The sequence below is a fragment of the Miscanthus floridulus genome, chromosome 4 (assembly GCF_019320115.1).
Source record: "Miscanthus floridulus cultivar M001 chromosome 4, ASM1932011v1, whole genome shotgun sequence".
Taxonomy (NCBI): domain Eukaryota; kingdom Viridiplantae; phylum Streptophyta; class Magnoliopsida; order Poales; family Poaceae; genus Miscanthus; species Miscanthus floridulus.
In genome coordinates this window covers 36,168,056-36,188,680 of record NC_089583.1, presented here as the reverse complement: position 1 = coordinate 36,188,680, position 20,625 = coordinate 36,168,056, and the positions used below count along the sequence as shown (strand labels likewise).

The 20,625-nt window shown below is 42.1% G+C and overlaps 1 protein-coding gene across 1 annotated transcript; it reads left to right on the top strand.

Annotated features, from left to right (window-relative positions):
* The first annotated feature begins 19,460 nt into the window (after window positions 1-19,460).
* On the top strand, window positions 19,461-20,237 carry LOC136548387 (uncharacterized). The gene has a single exon (XM_066539939.1). It carries the CDS (start codon window positions 19,461-19,463, stop codon window positions 20,235-20,237), a length of 777 nt encoding a protein of 258 aa, XP_066396036.1.
* The last annotated feature ends 388 nt before the right edge of the window (window positions 20,238-20,625 follow it).

Genomic DNA, 20,625 nt, shown 5'->3' with positions numbered 1-20,625 from the left:
TACAGCGGGCATTGTGATTGTCTTTTTTGTCTTCCCTTGTACATCCACAGCAACCATCTGAGGTTGACCCATATCCAAAACTATCAAATGCAGGATGCCATTAACAAAGGCTCGCTGAGGGCTCACCTGATTTGGTCCGCCCTGATGGTGCCATCCTTCCAATAGTCCCTGTTGATCCAAGCCAAAAAGGTGTTCCTAGATGAATTAGGCTGACAGTAGCCACAGGGGGGGGGGGGGACGGTCCCCCAATGCTTTGTTGCTGGGTTGCAGACGATATACCCGCCGAGTGTGTCAACAGGTTGTTCCAAGAGGACGAGCCCATTGCAGGAATCTCCGTAGACGAGGGCCTCAATCTCAGGTAGCTTCGTCAGGAAGGAGAAGCAACGATCGATGTCGAGAGGCACGGGTCTCGCCAGAAAGTTGATGAAATCTAAACGTCCGACGCCACCGTCGACGCTGCGCATTGGCTCGTCTACGACGAAGATCCCTTCCAAGGTTTGGGGGAGCTTCCTGCGGTTGAGAGGGTCGTCGATGAGGTCGCGCCAGGCCTTGGACACACACCTGAAACGGCAGACGGACTTGGCAGGAACGCGGGACAGGATCCCCACCAGGGGGTCTTCAGGGAGGCCGGCCACCATGCCCGCGCTTCCCTTGGAGCAGTCCATGCCACCGAGAGCCTCGATCTGCGAGGTGTGGGATCGACATGGAGATGTGAGGGAATGCACGGCGCGGGCGCGGGCGAGAGAGAGAAAACTGCAGGGAATGGGAGGTGAGAGGGGGTATACCAGCCGCCGGGATCGCCGGCGCCGGCGCCGGCGCTGGTGCTGGGCGGTGCCGAGGAAGCGAGATCAAGTGAGGAAGTGGGGATTTCTGGAGTGAAGCCGCCCAGACGCTGTAAAGCGAGAGAGAAAAAAAAATGGGAGGCTGTCATTAACAAAGTTTGTAATTACATAGAAGCCATTAAAAAATGTGACTGCACACAGGTTCTACTGCTCTAAACTTCTTTGTCTTACATGCCATTCCGTCCTTGTTCTGTTTGATTTTCGCCGTTTGGTAGCGCTTACAGGTGGGACCGGTCAGATAAGTTGTCCATGTTACCCTTGGGCGGTGGAGATCGTGTTGAATATGATTGACTGCCACCAGTCCCTCGCTCTCCCCATCTCGCTCGAGCCCTCTTCCCCCAAACCCTAGCGGCGACTGTACCGGCGGCTACGGCGGCGGCAGCGGGAGGGAAGAAGCCAATACCCCGTCTTTGCGGCGTCGGCGGGGAGAGAAAAAAACAATTCGGCCCTACTTGCGGCTGCGGTGCGGAGAGAAGAACCCCCCAATCCCCTGTGCTGGCAGCGTGGAATGGGGTAGTGGAGCAAGGAAGAGGAGGCCTGAAGGAAGAAACCATGAATCCTCCAGATTGACGGCGCATGGCCGCGAACAAGGGGCGGGCGCGGGCGACCGACCTCCCTGGCTTCCTGACGGGTGAGTACCAAATTTACGGGTTTTTTCCGCTTCGATTGCTTGATCCTTGTGATTGTGGTCAATTAGGTGTTTGATGTAGTGTGATTTTAGATAGATAGATGTATGTGAACTCGCTGTTGTTCATCTGTAGGATGGACCCTGCTAGTAGCTACAACCTAGAAATCCGGATAATTGCTCGCCATACTCGTGCTCGGTGGTTTAGCTTGAACAAAGTCGTCGATGTAGATCTTACCAACTTCGTAGATCTACTTGCTGAAATTGAGAATAAGTATCCTTCTAATTATGGGGATGTTGTGAGATTATTTTACTTCTGCATTGAGAGACAGATGAACATCCAAGTTTGCACCGACCAAGATTTGCTTGATATGTTTGCAGAACATAGTGCTTCCAAGTGCTGCTTCCTGACTTTTGTTTACCACAGCCCCAGTACCGAGCCTCCTGAAATTCCTCCTTGGGATTTTAGCAATTCTTGGCAGTCCGTTGAGAACCCATTCACCCCTTCACTGCCTTGTCCTAGCATTGCACAACCAAGCCATACCCAGAGTGAAACTACAGATGATGAATACCTGACTAACCCAAACCCATCCAGTGAGCATGGGGGTGTTGATGAGGAAGGGTTGTACATAGACCTTGGTCCTCAACATCCACCACCTCCAAAACCTCAGAGTCAAGGTTGCAGCAAACATAGGGATGGTGAAGGATCTAATGCAGATACATACTGTGAAACAGATAGTGATGATGAATCTGTGTCTGATGATGATGATGATGATGATGATGATGAAATGGAGGATGTAGATGACATTGTTAAAGATAATGAGCCTGGTCATATGCCTAATGCTGAGTATGACAACAAGGATCCTCCTATGACAGTAGGCAGTGTGTATAGAGACATGTATGCATTTAAGCTGGCTTTAGCTTCACATGCTGTCAAACATGAGTTTCATTATGACATTGAAAAGAGTGACACATGAAGGTACAGAGTTTACTGCTGTCGGAGTACTGAGGGCTGCAGGTGGAGAATTCATGCCTCAACCATGAAGGATGATGAATCAATTAAGGTAATCTGTTAGTGTCGAATTTGTATGCTTTTTTTATCTGTCAGTTGTTTTCAGATATAAGCATTTCATTTTTATGTCATTTGCAGGTGAAGAGGAACCCATATCCCCATACCTGTCAAAGCAAAAGGAGGTCTGGCGTATGTAAAGGGGTTACACAGTTTTGGGTCTGTGAGCAAGTGATTGACTAGTTGAAAGAAGATGCAACTGTTGGTGCTACTAAACTCCAAAGGAGGCTGAAAGATGAGTACAAAATCTTGATACCGTACAGGAGGGTGTACCATGGTAAGAATCTTGCATTGGATAAACTATATGGGCCCTGGAATAAAAGTTTTGATAACATGTATAGATTTAAGGCCCAACTAGATGAAACATGTCCTGGTTCATTTGTTGTGATTGATCACCACACCATCAATAAGAAGATTAGGTTTAATAGGGTTTTTAGCCCTAAAACCATGTGTTGATGGCTTCCTTAGAGGTTGTAGGCCATATTTGGCAGTAGATAGCACTTTCTTGTGTGGAAAGTTCAGGGGCCAGTTGTGCATTGCGTGTGTAGTTGATGCACACAACTGGATGTACCCAGTAGCAATAGGTGTCATTGATTCTAAAACAAATGAAAACTAGGTTTGGTTTATGGAGAGGTTGAAGGAAGCAATAGGCACCCCACTATGGTAGAACCTCCTAAATTATAGGACCCACATGCACATGTCACTATCCAATGACCTTTGACAACTATGCATATGTTCCTGGTAACTTAAGAAGTCTGTCGGGTGTCCTCGGGGAACCCTGAATCATCCACGATTTCCGAGCAGGATCACATTACAGAGTCATTGCAGTATTACAATATTTATTCAAATATATACATCAGAGTAAAATAGTGGAAGTCTTACGATAACATAGTTTACAAACCAGTTATTTCAAACCTTACAAACTAAGTTCGATAATTATTACAAACCATAGTAGTAGTGGAGTGGCATAATTAACATAAACATAACACACAAAATAAGCATCCTACCCAAGGATCACACATTCACTTATCGTCATCAATAAGAACAACAGTCATGCAGCATGGTCCAAAATAGACCTGCTCATGAGGCTCACCTGCAACAAGGGTCAACGAACCCTGAGTATAAAAGTACTCAACAAGACTTAACCAAAATAAAAACTGAGAAGACTCAGGAATGTAGGCTTAGGGATTCAAGGTATGGATTTAGCAAAACTCAAAGTTCTTTTGCGTAAAAGCTCTTTATAAAATTTTAGTATTTCAACAATTAAACTTCATAAGAACAATATATGAATCTACCATGATCCGTAATGAGATCATGAACCTCATATCAACTCTTTCTCAAAACCAGCTCAAGTTTTAGTTATTAACTACGATGATGAATAGTGAGTTGAGTCTCCATAACCAAGGAGCAACGATGATTTGAACCGATTATTAACCCAGCTGGGGATTCTAGACCACACGACATATGCAGGTCCCCGACTTGCATATATCAACCTACCCTCGGATCTTCTAAAATAAGAATGGGTCCATGCCACCCGAGAATACAGTACTCCACCAATCCAGCCCATTGCCACGTGGGTACACGCTATTCCCGCCATCTCTCCACTCCCAGTGCGCGAGTAGCCATTCTCATAATAGAATAGCCTAGTTAAGGCTTACCGGAGTATGTGGTTAGTACTACAAAGTCTCATCTCATGCAATTCAACAACGGACGGACCTTAATCGACATAGGCGGAAAGAAGCCACTCACAAGACCTCCATGTCTTGTGGCTCTCACACACCGAGTCCGCCCGGTCTAGATTTATTACTTCCATGCTCATATCTCATGATAACATAAGTAACTAAAGATCCATTTAAAATTCTCAGGTGATAGGTAATCACCCGGCTAAGCATGACTAAGCATAGCTAGACATTTACAAATAAACAGGTAATCAAGGTAGATATAGAAAAACAAGGTTGGTGATGTACCAATTAGGTTCCCACTTGACTCCTAATCACTTAATGCAGTATATAAAAGCAAAAGCGATAAAATTTGTAAAACACAAGGTAGGGTTGAATGCATCCGGGGCTTGCCTTCATTGACGGAAAAGTTAGGTTCCTGCGACGTTCCACAAGCATCAGGTCCAACCTCAACAGGCGGATTAACCTCCTCCACAACTTGATTAACTACCACGTGTTCACCTTCGTTCACTACACGTAGTAACAATGCCATGTTTAACATGATGCAGAATTCGAAACATGATGCTCGATGATGGATGCAAAAATTAACAATTCGAATACAACTTTCCTTCGCGGTACAGTTGCAAGTCAAACGAACTAAATCTTTTTCGTAACACATACATCAATTGCCAAGAATCATTATCAACTAATGACCCAAGGTTATCACTCAATCCAAAATTTCAAACAAAACCTAAATCATTAAAGGTTACTATTTACTTTTATGAATTAATTATTTAATTCAAAATTATGAAATAAATCAACTTATTCTAATTGAGCTCAAAATTTTTGTAAATGTTCATCACATAATAAGTAAGTGGCAAAACAAATTTCATAATTTTTGGACAACTAAATAAGCCTAGAAAAATCATGGAAATCCATTTATTAATTAATTGAGCAATTTTCATCACATTCCAATACTACTGAAAAATAACATTTCATATTTTTCCTAAATAGTATTCACCACAGAGAGGTCACACAAAAATTTTCATAATTTTTGGAGCTCTAAATAAGTCTACACAAAAATAACAAATTTCATCACTATTTATTTAAATCTGGAAAACAGAAAATTCATTTTGAACTACACAGTCGCTGACAGGGTGACCCCACATGTCATCTTCAACTTCTAGCTTTGACCACGATGGCGACGATGCTGACCGACGCTAACTCACCGATGGTGAGACCAACGGCGACGGCCAAGGTACCAAAACACTCACCATGACTAGGCGCATCGATTTGTGGCACTACGGAGATTAATTACGACACGAAATAAGGCTGACGCCGGCCATGGCGGATGCGGTGGCTTAGCGACACTACATCGGTGACAGGAGATTGGTAGCAATTAAATAAATGGCTCAGGAAGCATCAGTAGCTCACCCCAAACGCGTTGAAGCAAAGAGCGAGACCGGAGGAGCAACGGCGACGCGGGTCGACGTCCACGGTGATCACGGCGGAGCAAGGATCGTCGGTGACAGTGTTCCGGCAACTGCAGTGGGCAAAACGACCAAGCAACAAGGGATTAAGCACCATAGCATCGAGACGAAACCGTAGGTACACTGATCAAGGGCAATGGCTCACCGGAGGGCGCTGGCCGCGGTGAAACGAGATCTCTGGTGAGGTTGTCGGCCACGAGAAAGAAGGGTGCTCACAGTGGGTTCCCAGCGAAATCAGATGACCCAAGCTAGCTGGATGGATGCGCAAGGAATAGGCGAAGCTAGAACTGGCTTAGCTGTGATGGTGGAGCACTACAGCGACGGTGGGAGCTCGCCGAAGATGAGCAAGGGCGATGGGAAAACAGAGCAGCGAAATGAAGAACGACAACGACGTCTGAGCCTTATAGAGCGGCCAAGGAAGCTGATGGAGACGGGGGTCCCGATCTTCCGTCAGGTGATGGTAACTATCGTTGTGGCGGAGAATGACACACCGATCCGGTTTTAGATCGAAAGATCGAACCCTGCAATCTTAGCACCACAGCTCCTCTGGTTATCAACCGAGTCTCAGACCAGGTTGACCTCGCCAAGAAGGCTAATCCCTGCCTGCGCAACGAAGAACACAAGCAAGAACAAGATAAAAGCAACTCAATTAAAGTGACAATTGCAGATGAATGATTAAGCACTCGAAGTTGGGGTCTTGCAAACCGATAACGGCGACTGTTCAATGACAGATTGATCTAAGCAAAACCCAAACCCTAAAGTAGGTGGTGGCTACTGATTATATAGCCTAAGGGACGTCCAAGGATCCCTCTTCACGTCCTAAAGGTGTCCCAACACGTTACAAGGCCCAACGGCCCAAAAGAAGGTGTCGCAGCACCCTGACAGATTCTGGATGCTGAATTGTTTCGACGATTCCCGTTGATTCCGAAGAGCTTTTGATATGAAACCACTTGGATTGGCTTCCTTATCAAATTATCTTTCCATCCATATATGGATCATTGAAAACGGAGTTCGGATGCGTCCTGGGCGTCCATTTTATTGCAGACTGGTCCTGATGGCCGAGGCAGACTCGAACTCGGATTGGACTGGGCCTCTGGCTTGGCTTGGACGTCCTTGCTGGCCTCCTAAGGTGGTGGCCAAGGAGGAGGACGTCCAAGGCCATCTCTTAGGTGTTCTCCATCTTCTTGGGGCATGCTCCAACTTGGGCCGGGGTCCCAAGAATGTCTAACAAGCCCATGACGACAGTGTAGCTCCCGCCAGAAATAGCGATAGAATATATTAGTAATTTGGAGGCCTTGCTGACGTGATATTGAGATGGGACCAGATCTATTTGAAAGCTTATCAAACAAGCTTTCCATCAAGTGCTCATTGACCTCGATCGCACTCCGGATGGATAAGTTATTGCCTTCCCAATGAGGCACTGTCGGGCTGCCGACGAACCAAAAGTTCAACTTTGATGAACTTCCATTATGAAACACATTTGAACCTACAATCAAATAGTGACATGTACATGTGGAACCAAGTGAATTATAACCAAAGCCACTATGCAAATGTAGGAACGAGCGCACCTTATAATCATTATTCGTATCCGAAGGTGCCATGTCCTCATCATCCTCCCCTTCTTGACAACAAACCGTCCTCGGTTTGGGATTAGATGAAGAAAACATTGTTGGTGGTAGCCAACATTGCTCCCCTTCTTGAAATTTAACATATTTCTTTATAACAAAACTAGGGAAACTCGACATGACAAGATTATAGCAATTGCAATCCTTTGGTTGATCATACTTTTGCACAATATAAGAAGATTTCAGATTTGAACAAATATAGACACGATGCACCATATACTCTCCTTTATAATTATATTTTCCAATAAAATGATATGTATGTCTAGAGAACGATGGCAAATCAGCATAGGCATAAAGTTTCTCCTCTAAAGAACTAAGATTACACGGAACATCAAATTCAATGTAACCCAAAGTATTTAAAGAAGACAATAATTTTAGCTCATCAACTTCACTAGCATTATGAATAACAAGTTTATTTTCAGCACAAGTGCTCATTTTCAGCACACATATAGCGTGATCATTCTTCAATGATTGCATGGGTATAACATAAATATCATCATGCAAGTCATCTTCGTCACAAGAAACATCAAGCAAATCATCTTGTGACAAAGGTAAATCAAGCGAATGCTCCACTAAAATTTGCTCTATCATAGCATGATTGGTGGAAAAATTCAGCACATCAAGAGAACTCTCACCTTCTGTGAGTTTAGCATCATGGGCATTACCTTTGCTCTCATGTTCAGCAGGGGTAATAGTTGATGGTTCTGAATTTTTACATGAGGCTGTGAGCTTCTCATTTTCTGTCACGTCATCCTTGCTCTTTTCTACATTGTCCTGCAAAAGGTTAGGCATAGCAGGAGGAATAACAACCGACTCTTTCTCTAAATGGTGCACCTCATCATATGAAGTCAAAACAGGAGGTGGATTAACAAAGGTTTCTCGCATAAGAAGTTTCATATCATTCCAAGTTTGAGGCTTATCAGAAGGATCTAAAGACTCCCACCAAGATAAAGCAGAATGTCGCAAAACACTAGCTACATTTTTTACCTTTCTCCTTGGACACATAAAGCGAGTAGCAAATATGTTATCGATGGCAATTTCCCACTCCATGTACTCATCAGCACCTATGCCATCATAAGTCGGTGGATACGAATAACCTGTCATTGTAAACACAAAAACAAGGAACAAACAGTGAAGGTTATCCCTAATAATCCTACTACGTAGGTGGAGTGGTGCTGCCTCTCAAGATCACAGCAAAAGGAAACACCTTATCAAGCTCTTACAAGGTTCTTACCAACGCAAAGCAGTGGACGGTACAACCAGTGGCTGGTATGTGATACCTATGAGGGTGTGACACCAAGATTGCAAGGGTCTTTTTCTGTATCGATCTGAAGTATATGTGGAGCTTGGGAGGCACGCAAAAGAACAAATATGTATATGTGGCACACAAGTCAGTGACAGACAGCAATATTGAATAAATGTCCAGAGCACTTGTCCTAGTTGCTGGCCTATATGTGTTCCTATCACCAGTTGTGATAAACAAGAGAGGAAACAAGGATGAAAGGAAACAAGTATTAAAGGTAGCAACGGATATGAACAAGGCAAAAGGTACCACAAACAATAGAGCTATTGATTGTTCCTTATGTGCTCCTTTTCGATATCTTCTATTCTCTTTTACTATTTTTTTCTTTTATTTTTTTGTCCAATCTTTTTTTTCTTGCTTTTGATCTTTTGATATTTTTTCTCAGCAAGGAGCACACAAGAATAAACCACAAAAAATTTGAGCTCAATTGAATAAAAGATGTGGCCTATAGAAAATTAGGACTGTGCTCTAAAAAGCATACCAAAACTTGTGGGCCCAGAAACTCAATTTTCCTAATCGAATTTCGCAAATCTAATTTTTGCGAACCCAGCTATGCTGGGATGGAATAGATCTAAAATTTTCTGGCGTTCTCCGTAGATATAAAATTTTCTCTGTTTTGAGTTCGGATGCAAAAGTTATGACTGTTTTAAGGAATCTGCTCGAATCAGGGATTTAGTGGACACAAGATGCAAACCGATGGTGATACGGAATAGCGGCGGGTGAAGGGATCAACACAAACTAGAAAAGAACACAATCTAAACCAGCAACAAGACTTTGACCTAGGACACAAACTCAACAAAGCGAACTCTGAAACTGAAATATGCAAAGGCTATGGCGCGGAAGGTTCTAGGACAGGAAAAATGAGTATGGCACTGGACTATAGGACAAATGCGAAATACTCAAACAAGGGAATAAATGTGAACCTGACGGTATACCTTAGCTCTGATACCACTTGATGGAGACGGGGGTCCCGATCTTCCGTCAGGTGATGGTAACTATCGTTGTGGCGGAGAATGACACACCGATCCGGTTTCAGATCGAAAGATCGAACCCTGCAATCTTAGCACCACAGCTCCTCTGGTTATCAACCGAGTCTCAGACCAGGTTGACCTCGCCAAGAAGGCTAATCCCTGCCTGCGCAACGAAGAACACAAGCAAGAACAAGATAAAAGCAACTCAATTAAAGTGACAATTGCAGATGAATGATTAAGCACTCGAAGTTGGGGTCTTGCAAACCGATAACGGCGACTGTTCAATGACAGATTGATCTAAGCAAAACCCAAACCCTAAAGTAGGTGGTGGCTACTGATTATATAGCCTAAGGGACGTCCAAGGATCCCTCTTCATGTCCTAAAGGTGTCCCAACACGTTACAAGGCCCAACGGCCCAAAAGAAGGTGTCGCAGCACCCTGACAGATTCTGGATGCTGAATTGTTTCGACGATTCCTGTTGATTCCGAAGAGCTTTTGATGTGAAACCACTTGGATTGGCTTCCTTATCAAATTATCTTTCCATCCATATATGGATCATCGAAAACGGAGTTCGGATGCGTCCTGGGCGTCCATTTTATTGCAGACTGGTCCTGATGGCCGAGGCAGACTCGAACTCGGATTGGACTGGGCCTCTGGCTTGGCTTGGACGTCCTTGCTGGCCTCCTAAGGTGGTGGCCAAGGAGGAGGACGTCCAAGGCCATCTCTTAGGTGTTCTCCATCTTCTTGGGGCATGCTCCAACTTGGGCCGGGGTCCCAAGAATGTCTAACAAGCCCATGACGACAGTGTAGCTCCCGCCAGAAATAGCGATAGAATATATTAGTAATTTGGAGGCCTTGCTGACGTGATATTGAGATGGGACCAGATCTATTTGAAAGCTTATCAAACAAGCTTTCCATCAAGTGCTCATTGACCTCGATCGCACTCCGGATGGATGAGTTATTGCCTTCCCAATGAGGCACTGTCGGGCTGCCGACGAACCAAAAGTTCAACTTTGATGAACTTCCATTATGAAACACATTTGAACCTACAATCAAATAGTGACATGTACATGTGGAACCAAGTGAATTATAACCAAAGCCACTATGCAAATGTAGGAACGAGCGCACCTTATAATCATTATTCGTATCCAAAGGTGCCATGTCCTCATCAGAAGCAAGGAGGCAACATGCAGTGACCAGCTCGTGGCAGCGCGAAGCCGAGGGCGGCCACAGACGCGACTGGAAGGCCGGAGAAGGACGCTGGTGGTGGGGCGGTGGTCGTGACGCTGTTCACAATAATTACAGAATTGCCATCCGTTTAAAATCCAAATTACTCCCAAATTTGCATAACAACTCAAAAATCTCCAAAAATAAAAGTTGCTCAAAATCCAAAGTTCTACAACTTTACTTTTATAACCACCCCCTAATTCGGTCTACATTTTGAAATGAAATTTTGAATTCAAATAGGGGACATTTAAAGAATCTCACCTTTTCAAATTACTTCAAATTTTTCATAACAACTTTGAAAACTCCAAAAACAAACTTTGTATAACTTGATAAGCTCTACACTTTTGCTTTTAGGCTCAACCCCAAAATGTGCTTAGATTTTGAAATGAGTTTTCAGGGTAGGATTTAAATACTGAAAATCAGGGTTTTCTTGAAAATTCAAATCCAACTAAAATTTTGAACTTGATTCAAACAATACAATTCAACACATACCACATAAGGTAAACTTGTTTTAGTGTATGCATATCAAAGTTTTCACCAAATGCCAAATGATTTGCAATGCATATGATGACATGGCATGTTTTAGTATTTAAACACCCGAGGTGTTACAATCCTTCCCCCTAAAAGAAATCTCGCCCCGAGATTCAAAGCCATAGGGTAAGTAATGGAAAAGGAAATGTGTCGCGAGAACACATACAAAATTTGTCCATAAAACAGCTAAGGTCCCTTTACAAAACACAACTTATAACAACCGAGCTCAACTAACATTACTCTATATTGACGCAAGAAACTCTGGAAATTTTTCTAGCAAGTAATCTTTGGATTCCCAAGTAGCTTCTTCTTCGGAATGTTGATTCCATTATATCTTGTAAAACTTGATTGTCCTTCTTCATGTGACGCAATCTTTCTGATCTAGAACTCGGATAGGATATTCGGAATAGGTCAAATCAGGTTCAAGTTCCACTCCTTCAACCTCAACATTCTGCTCAGGCACTTGGAGACACTTCTTCAATTGAGAAACATAGAACACATCATGCACAGCAGAAAAATGTTCGGGTAACTTTAAGCGATACGCCACTTTTCCATACCTCTCTAAAATTTGAAATGGTCCAATATAACGAGGTGCCAATTTGCCTTTAACACCAAAACGGGTAACTCCCTTCATTGGTGATACCTTCAGATATACAAAATCTCCCTTGTTAAACACCAATGGTCTATGTCGTTTATCTGCATAACTCTTTTGTCGGGACTGAGCTATCTTCAAATTACTTTGTATTTGCCTAACCTTGTCTTCTGTTTCTTTCACAAGGTCAACTCCAAAGAATCTTCTCTCTCCGGGCTCAGACCAACTGAGTGATGTTCTGTATCTACGACCATAGAGTGCTTCAAATGGAGCCATTCTAATGCTCTCTTGATAACTATTGTCGTTTGAGAACTCAGCTAAAGGCAGACATTCATCCCACTTATTAGAATAGTTAAGAACACAACATCTTAACATATCTTCGAGTACTTGATTGACCCTTTTAGTCTAATCATCGGTTTGTGGATGATAAGCTATACTATACAGTAGTTTGGTACCTAACAAAGTATGCAAGTGTTTCCAAAAGCTAGAGACAAACTGTGTACCCCGATCTGAGACTATGGTCCTTGGTACTCCATGTAGACTCATGATTCTTGCTAGATACATCTTGGCATACTGGATTGTAGGATATATACTCTTGATTGGAAGAAAATGTGCTGACTTAGTTAGTCGATCTATAATGACCCATATTGAATCAAAACCTTTTGATGTCTTGGGTAGACCAATAATAAAGTCCATACTAATATCCTCCCACTTCCAAGTGGAATAGGTATTGGCTATAACTCTCCAGCAGATCTCAAATGTATAGCTTTCACCTTTTGACAAGTATCACACTTGGCTATATACCAGGCAATTTCTATCTTCATTTTGGTCCACCAAAACCTTTGTTTCAAGTCATGGTACATCTTATTACTTCCCGGATGAATTGATAACCTAGTAGCATGTGCCTCTTCAAGAATTGACTGTCGCAACTCAGGAACCTTTGGTACCACTAAGCGGTTCTTGAACCATAACACACCTTCATCATCTACTTTGAAGCATTCCGCTTTCCCATTATGGATTCTTTCTTTGATATGGGCTATACCCTTATTTTCTTTCTGAGCAGCAATAATCTGATCTCAAATAGTGGCTTCAACAGTTATATTGGTCAAACTACCTTGTTGAATTACCCCTATACTCAACTTTTTCATCTCTTGGCATAAAGTCAAACCCATTGTTCTTACTGTCAGACAATTGCAATGACTCTTTCGACTGAGGGCATCTGCAACTACATTTGCTTTACCAGGATGGTAATGTACTTCCAAATCATAATCCTTAATCAATTCTAACCACCTTCTTTGTTGCATGTTCAAATCCAATTGAGTAAAGATATACTTTAAACTCTTGTGGTCTGTATAAATATGGCACGTATTACCAAGCAAGTAATGCCACCAAATCTTCAGAGCATGGACAACTACCGCTAACTCTAGATCATGAGTCGGATAGTGCTCTTCATGTGGCTTAAGTTGTTTGGAAGCATAGGCAATGACTCGGCCTTCTTGCATCAATACACATCCAATACCAATACCCAAAGCATCACAATAAACATCAAATGACTTCTCGATATCTGGTTGTGCTAATACTGGTGCAGTGGTTAATAGTCTCTTCAAAGTTTGGAAGGCTTCTTCACACTTAAATGACTAGACAAACTTGGCTTGGTTCTTCAACAACCTAGTGATGGACTTGGATACTCTAGAGAAATCTAGAATAAAACGACGGTAATACCCCACCATTCCTAGAAAACTCCGAACTTGATGAATAGTGGTTGGTGGTTTCCAATCAAGCACATCCTTGACTTTGCTCGAGTCAACAGCAACTCCTTCAGCTGATAAGGCATGTCCAAGAAACTGTACTTCCTTAAGCCAGAAGTCACACTTACTGAACTTAGCATAAAGTTGATGTTCTCTCAAGCGGGTCAGAACAATTTTGAGATGTTCCGCATGTTCTGTCTTGTTCTTGGAATACACTAAGATGTCATCAATAAACACCACTACAAACTTGTCTAGCTCAGGCATGAATACTGAATTTATCAGATACATGAAATGAGCTGGGGCATTTGTCAAACCAAAAGACATTACTAAGTATTCATATAATCCATATCTTATGGTAAATGCCATTTTAGGAATATCTTTAGGTTTAATCTTGATTTGGTGATAGCCTGACCTTAAGTCAATCTTGGAGAAAACTTTGGCTCCGGCCAGTTGATCAAAAAGCAAGTCTATCTGAGGTAAGGGATACTTATTCTTAATGGTCACTTCATTCAATGGACGATAGTCAACACATAACCTCAGGGTCTCATCTTTCTTTTTCACAAAAATTGCAGGACATCCCCAAGGTGATGAACTAGGTTGAATAAATCCTTTCTCAATCAACTCTTGCAACTGAGTCTTCAACTCAGCTAATTCCTTAGGAGGCATCCTATAAGCTCTCCGAGAGATCGGAGCTGTTCCAGGCTTTAACTCTATGTTAAACTAAACATCCCTATCTGGTGATAGACCGAGTAAATCCTCAGGAAAAACATTAGGGAATTCACAAACTACCGGGATATCTCTAATCTCCTTGACAAAAGTTGCACAAACTCTTTCCACTGATCTCCTTAAGGTTGGAAGTTGGATAAGAAGATGAGAACTACTATCAGGCAAACTCACCCTTAATGTCCTATGCAAAGCATCTATAATAGCCTTATGCTGATACATCAAATTCATTCCCAAGATCACATCTATATCTTGATCCTTGAGAATAATCATGGTAGTGGGAAAAATATGCCCACCTAGGTTTATAGGTACCTGGTATACCATTTCCTTAGTACACAGACGTCCCTCGGGTGACTATATAAAGAAATTTTCCTTTGTTTCCCTAATTGGAATTGCATGCTTTACGACAAAGGTTCTATTGATGAATGAATGAGATGCACCAGAATCAAAAAGCATAACAGCAGGGTGATTAGCGACAGGAAACATACCCATCATCACTGGCTCCCCTTCCAGAATTTCTCTAGCTTGGATATAGAACACATGTCCTGTCTTTCATCTTTGCCCTTCTGAGCATTCTGATTGTGGTTCTTGTTCTGTGCTTGACCCTGTTGTTGATTGGCAGGGGCCTTCTGATAATTTTGATTAGCCTGTCTAGGATACGGACATTCCCTAGAGAAATAACCGGTCCTTCCACAATTATAACATGGATAATTGTGTCCCTAGGACGTTGGAGCATTGCCACCAGGAGCATTAGTCTGTTGTGAATTCGGGTAGGTTATAGCAGGATGGACATTTGACTGTTGCCCGGCTTGGAACTATGGCGGATGATAAGGAGGACAATAATGGTTGACTGGATGATATATTATATTTTACCTCTTTTGATTTCCACCAAAAGATCCAGACAACACACTCTTCTTTTTCTTGATCTCCTTATGCTGCCAATACTTTTCCTCAGAAGCAATTGTAATATTCACTGCCTCATGATAAGTAACATTGGCACATGTAGTCATCATTGTCTGTAATTTGGTATTCAATCCTCTCATGAACCATTTCTTTTTCTTGGCATCTGTATTGACATGTTTAGATGCATACTATGACAGGTGATTGAATCTACCCACATATTGCATGACCATTTGATCCCCTTGCTTCAAAGTAAGGAGCTCATCCAGCTTCATGGCCATCACCCCTTCTAGAATATAATGAGCTCTAAAGGTAGTGCGGAACTCAGCCCAAGTTATTGGAATGCCAGCTGGTTGCATAGCCACTAGATTTGCCCACCAGGCACCTACTGCACCTCTAAGTTGTTGGGCAGCAAACACAGGTTTCTGCATCTCTATGCATGGAATAAGATCAAATTTCTGCTCCATGGTCTGAAGCCAATCATCAGCCTCTAGTGGTTCATCTGCCTTAGTGAACACTAGGGGTCCTATAAAATCAACATATGTAGCCTCCTGCCTGTTATGATTGTGGCCACGGTTTCCTTGCACCATATTCTGATTATGCACCATATTGATTACTTTGAGCTATCTCTCGAAGCAATCGAGCATTTTCTACGGTCACATGGACCAGTGCTGCTATAGCATCAGCCAAAGTCGGTGGAACTGGTGGTGGATCAGGAACACCACCCTCTTCATGCGAAGAACCAGGAATATCCAAAGCACGAGTACGAGGCATCTATTCATAACAAACCAAACTTTACTCATAGGCTTTTATTGAGATATAAAAGAGCTCACTACAAGCACATTACACTGGTTTACTTATTTAAGTACAAGCCCGCATCTAAATAAGACTACTTAACTTAACTAGATCTCCTATTTTACAACTCTACTCTTCTCCTCGACCCCATCAAACCTCGTGATCGGTATCCATTCCAGAAACATTTCCGCCTTCATTATCACTTTCATCAACCATCACTACTTCTTCTGGATCTTCTTCTTCTTCTTCCTCTTCAAGTTCATCATCATCAGCAATGATGACACCAAGATCCATTGCATCAGCTCGAGGTTCATGATTTGGATCCAGGAGATTGCTCAGCCTATGGACTTCTTCATGCAAAGTAGTATTATGTTCTTCTAAATCTTCTACATAAAATTCTAGCTCATGCGCTCTAGCTCTAGCTACATCTTCCCTATGCCAAGCCTCATTTCTCCCTTCCACCATACGAACTAACATACGCTCGTAGTTCTTATGAGCAGTGGTGCTACACTTCAATTGCTCCTTTAACTTGCCCAGCCAGATGGTGTCCAAGGCTCTATCCCTAGTAGCCTGTGCTAACTCTGTTGAAAGCCTCTATATCTCTGCCTGGGGATCAGGCCTAGAGCTGCTACTGCTAGCACCATCATTTCTAGGGGCAAGTTGGTGACGAGGAACTCCTTTAGGTCCAACGGACTTATGGGGTGTTACCTTGGTGCGAGCCATACTGTAGGAAGCAAGATTAATCCAATTAAGACAATCTGATCAAAATCTAAAGAGCAGCCAGGATGGATTACATAATTCAACCCAGACTCACTACCCAACCCAGACTCAGGGTGAAGGAAGTAACAAGTGAATTAATCATGATGCATGAATCGTTCTTACAAACAAAAACACCAAAGCTTATAAGGTACATAACCACAGTTATTTTTATATAGGGCATAATAAGATTACTACTCCACCACACAAACCCTTTTTAATCAATTAAGGAATGGTGAGAATGAAATAAGATAAGCTAGAAGCAATTTGGACCAAATTAACAAGTTATATTTATTTGTCCCAAATCATTTTGAAGTTTTTGTAAAATAATACAACAAAGACTTTGTAACGATCGCTCTGATACCATTCTGTGGTAGAACCTCCTAAATTATAGGACCCACATGCACATGTCACTGACAACGACCTTTGACAACTATGCATATGTTCCTGGTAACTTAAGAAGTCTGTCGGGTGTCCTTGGGGAACCCCGAATCATCCATGATTTTCGAGCAGGATCACATTACAGAGTCATTGCAGTATTACAATATTTATTCAAATATATACATCAGACTAAAATAGCGGAAGTCTTATGATAACATAGTTTACAAACTAGTTGTTTCAAACCTTACAAACTAAGTTCGATAATTATTACAAACCATAGTAGTAGTGGAGTGGCATAATTAACATAAACATAACACATAAAATAAGCATCCTGCCCAAGGATCACACATTCACTTATCGTCATCGACAGGAACAATAGTCATGCAGCAAGGTCCAAAACAAACCTGCTCATGAGGCTCACCTGCAATAAGGGTCAACGAACCTTGAGTACAAAAGTACTCAACAAGACTTAACCGAAATAAAAACTAAGAAGACTCTGGAATGCAGGCTCAGGGATTCAAGGAATGGCTTTAGCAATACTCAAAGTTCTTTTGCGTAAAAGCTCTTTACAAAATTTTAGTATTTCAACAATTAAACTTCATAAGAACAATATATGAATCTGCCATGATCCATAATGAGATCATGAACTTCATATCAACTCTTTCTCAAAACTAGCTCAAGTTTCAGTTATTAACTATGATGATGAACAGTGAGTTGAGTCTCCATAACCGAGGAGCAATGATGATTCGAACCAATTATTAACCCAGCTGGGGATTCCAGACCACACAACATATGAAGGTCCCCGACTTGCATATATCAACCTACCCTCGGATCTTCTAAAATAAGAACGGGTCCGCGCCACTCAAGAATACAGTACTCCACCAATCCAGCCCATTACCATGTGGGTACACGCTATTCCCGCCATCTCTCCACTCCCAGTGCGCGAGTAGCCATTCTCGTAATAGAAAGCCGAGTCAAGGCTTGCTGGAGTATGTGGTTAGTACTATAAAGTCTCATCTCATGCAATTCAACAACGGATGGACCTTAATCGACATAGGCGGAAAGAAGCATAGCTAGACATATCTCACTTGACCTCCATATCTTGTGGCTCTCACACACCGAGTCCACCCGGTCTAGATTTATTACTTCCATGCTCATATCTCATGATAACATAAGTAACTAAAGATCCATTTAAAATTCTTAGGTGACAGGTAATCACCCGGCTAACCATGACTAAGCATAGCTAGACATTTACATATAAACAGGTAATCAAGGTAGATATGGAAAAACAAGGTTGGTGATGCACCAAAAGAACGGCGATGTCGTCTGAGCCTTATAGAGCGGCCAAGGAAGCAAGGAGGCGACATGCAGTGACCTGCTCATGCCAGCACAAAGCCGAGGGCGGCCACAGACGTGACTAGAAGGCCGGAGAAGGACGCCGGCGGTGGGGCGGTGGTCGTGACGCTGTTCACAATAATTACAGAATTGCCATCTGTTTTAAAATCCAAATTACTCCCAAATTTGCATAACAACTCAAAAATCTCCAAAAATAAAAGTTGCTCAAAATCCAAAGTTCTACAACTTTGCTTTTATAACCACCCCCTAATTCGGTCTACATTTTGAAATGAAATTTTGAATTCAAATAGGGGACATTTAAAGAATCTCGCCTTTTCAAATTACTTCAAATTTTTCATAACAACTTTGAAAACTCCAAAAACAAACTTTGTATAACTAGACAAGCTCTACACTTTTTCTTTTAGGCTCAACCCCAAAATGTGCTTAGATTTTGAAATGAGTTTTTAGGGTAGGATTTAAATACTGAAAATCAGGGTTTTCTTGAAAATTCAAATCCAACCAAAATTTTGAACTTGATTCAAACAATACAATTCAACACATACCACATAAGGTAAACTTGTTTTAGTGTATGCATATCAAAGTTTTCACCAAATGTCAAATGCTTTGCAATGCATATGATGACATGGCAGGTTTTAGTATTTAAACACCTGAGGTGTTACACCCACCTGGTTTGACATTCTACACAGACTGTGGGTAGGCAATAATGCTTGGTGTTAGTGAGGTCTTTCCATATGCTAAACATAGAGAGTGCATGTGGCATTTAGTTCAAAATTTTAAGAAAAGGTTTATTGGTAAATTTTTTTATGATCACCTGTGGGCATCTGCCTACTCTTGGAGCAAGTACATGTTTGAGAAACACTACCAGACCATGGCTACAGCCAAACCTGAGGCAATGAAGTACCTGCAACAGACTCACAAGAAGCTATGGACTAGAAGTCAGTTTGGCACAGATTCCAAGGTGGATTATGTAACTAATAATTTGGCAAAGTCCTTCAATAACTGGATAAAGGAAGAGAAGGCCATGAACATTGATGATTTGATGGATACCATAAGGCAGAAGTTGTTGATTAAATGGAATACTAGGAAAAAGGTGGCCAAGAAGTTTGTAGGAAAGATTCTACCTCATGTTATGCAGCAACTGGGGGAAGACAGCTTCAACCTAGACATTGAGGTCATCACAGAACATGATGGAGTTGCTGAAGTTTGTGCTAAGGGGGGGACTAGATTTAGATTTGTTGTGGACTTAAGAAATAGGACATGTTCATGCAGTGCTTGGCAAGGGTCAGGAATACCATGCAAGCATGCAATTGCCTACATAACATCTATACCAGGTGAAAAGCTAGAAGTCCATGTGGATGAATGCTATTATGTGGCCAAATTCAAAGCTACATATGAAGGTGCCATTCCATCCATTCCTGACAAGTCTATGTGGCCTGATGCCACACATGGATTCTTCATGCATCCTCCCTTGCTTAAGTCCATAGTTGGTAGAAGAAAGAATAGGTACAAAGGGGCAGTTGAAGGAGGTAGCAAAAGGAAATCAAAGAGGCATGAGTGTCCAATATGCCATGAGTTAGGGCACCACTTGTACACCTGCAAGACTAGGAGTCCAGCAAACATTGCTGCAATGGAGGCTGACAGGTGAACTTCTCATAACTAAAATTTATTCGTATATGATGTGAACTGCATTAAATAATCTAACATAACTAAAATTTCACCTGCAGGGGTCTGCCAAAGAAGTGGTAGAAAAAAATAGCTAAAGCTAACATAGAGACAAGCATTGTTGTGGCCACAGGGATGGTGTTCCCTCCCAATGAGGCAGTGGAGAATGTTGTACACATGAAAAGAAAGAGAAACTCCTCTTCTTCAACATCTATCTACAAATCTAAGGGAGCAGCAACAAGTACTTCAGTCTCTACTACTACTCCTTTATCTAGCAGGTATGCCACTTCTCCATTTCTTTCTAATTTTTTGCAATGCCAACAGCCCAAACTAAACTTCATGTTTCATGTACCACAAGATCTAGAACTAGA

Bases quoted from the DNA above. Each gene is read 5' to 3' on its own strand.
- LOC136548387 (XM_066539939.1), top strand. From the start codon at position 19,461: ATGGCTACAGCCAAACCTGAGGCAATGAAGTACCTGCAACAGACTCAC.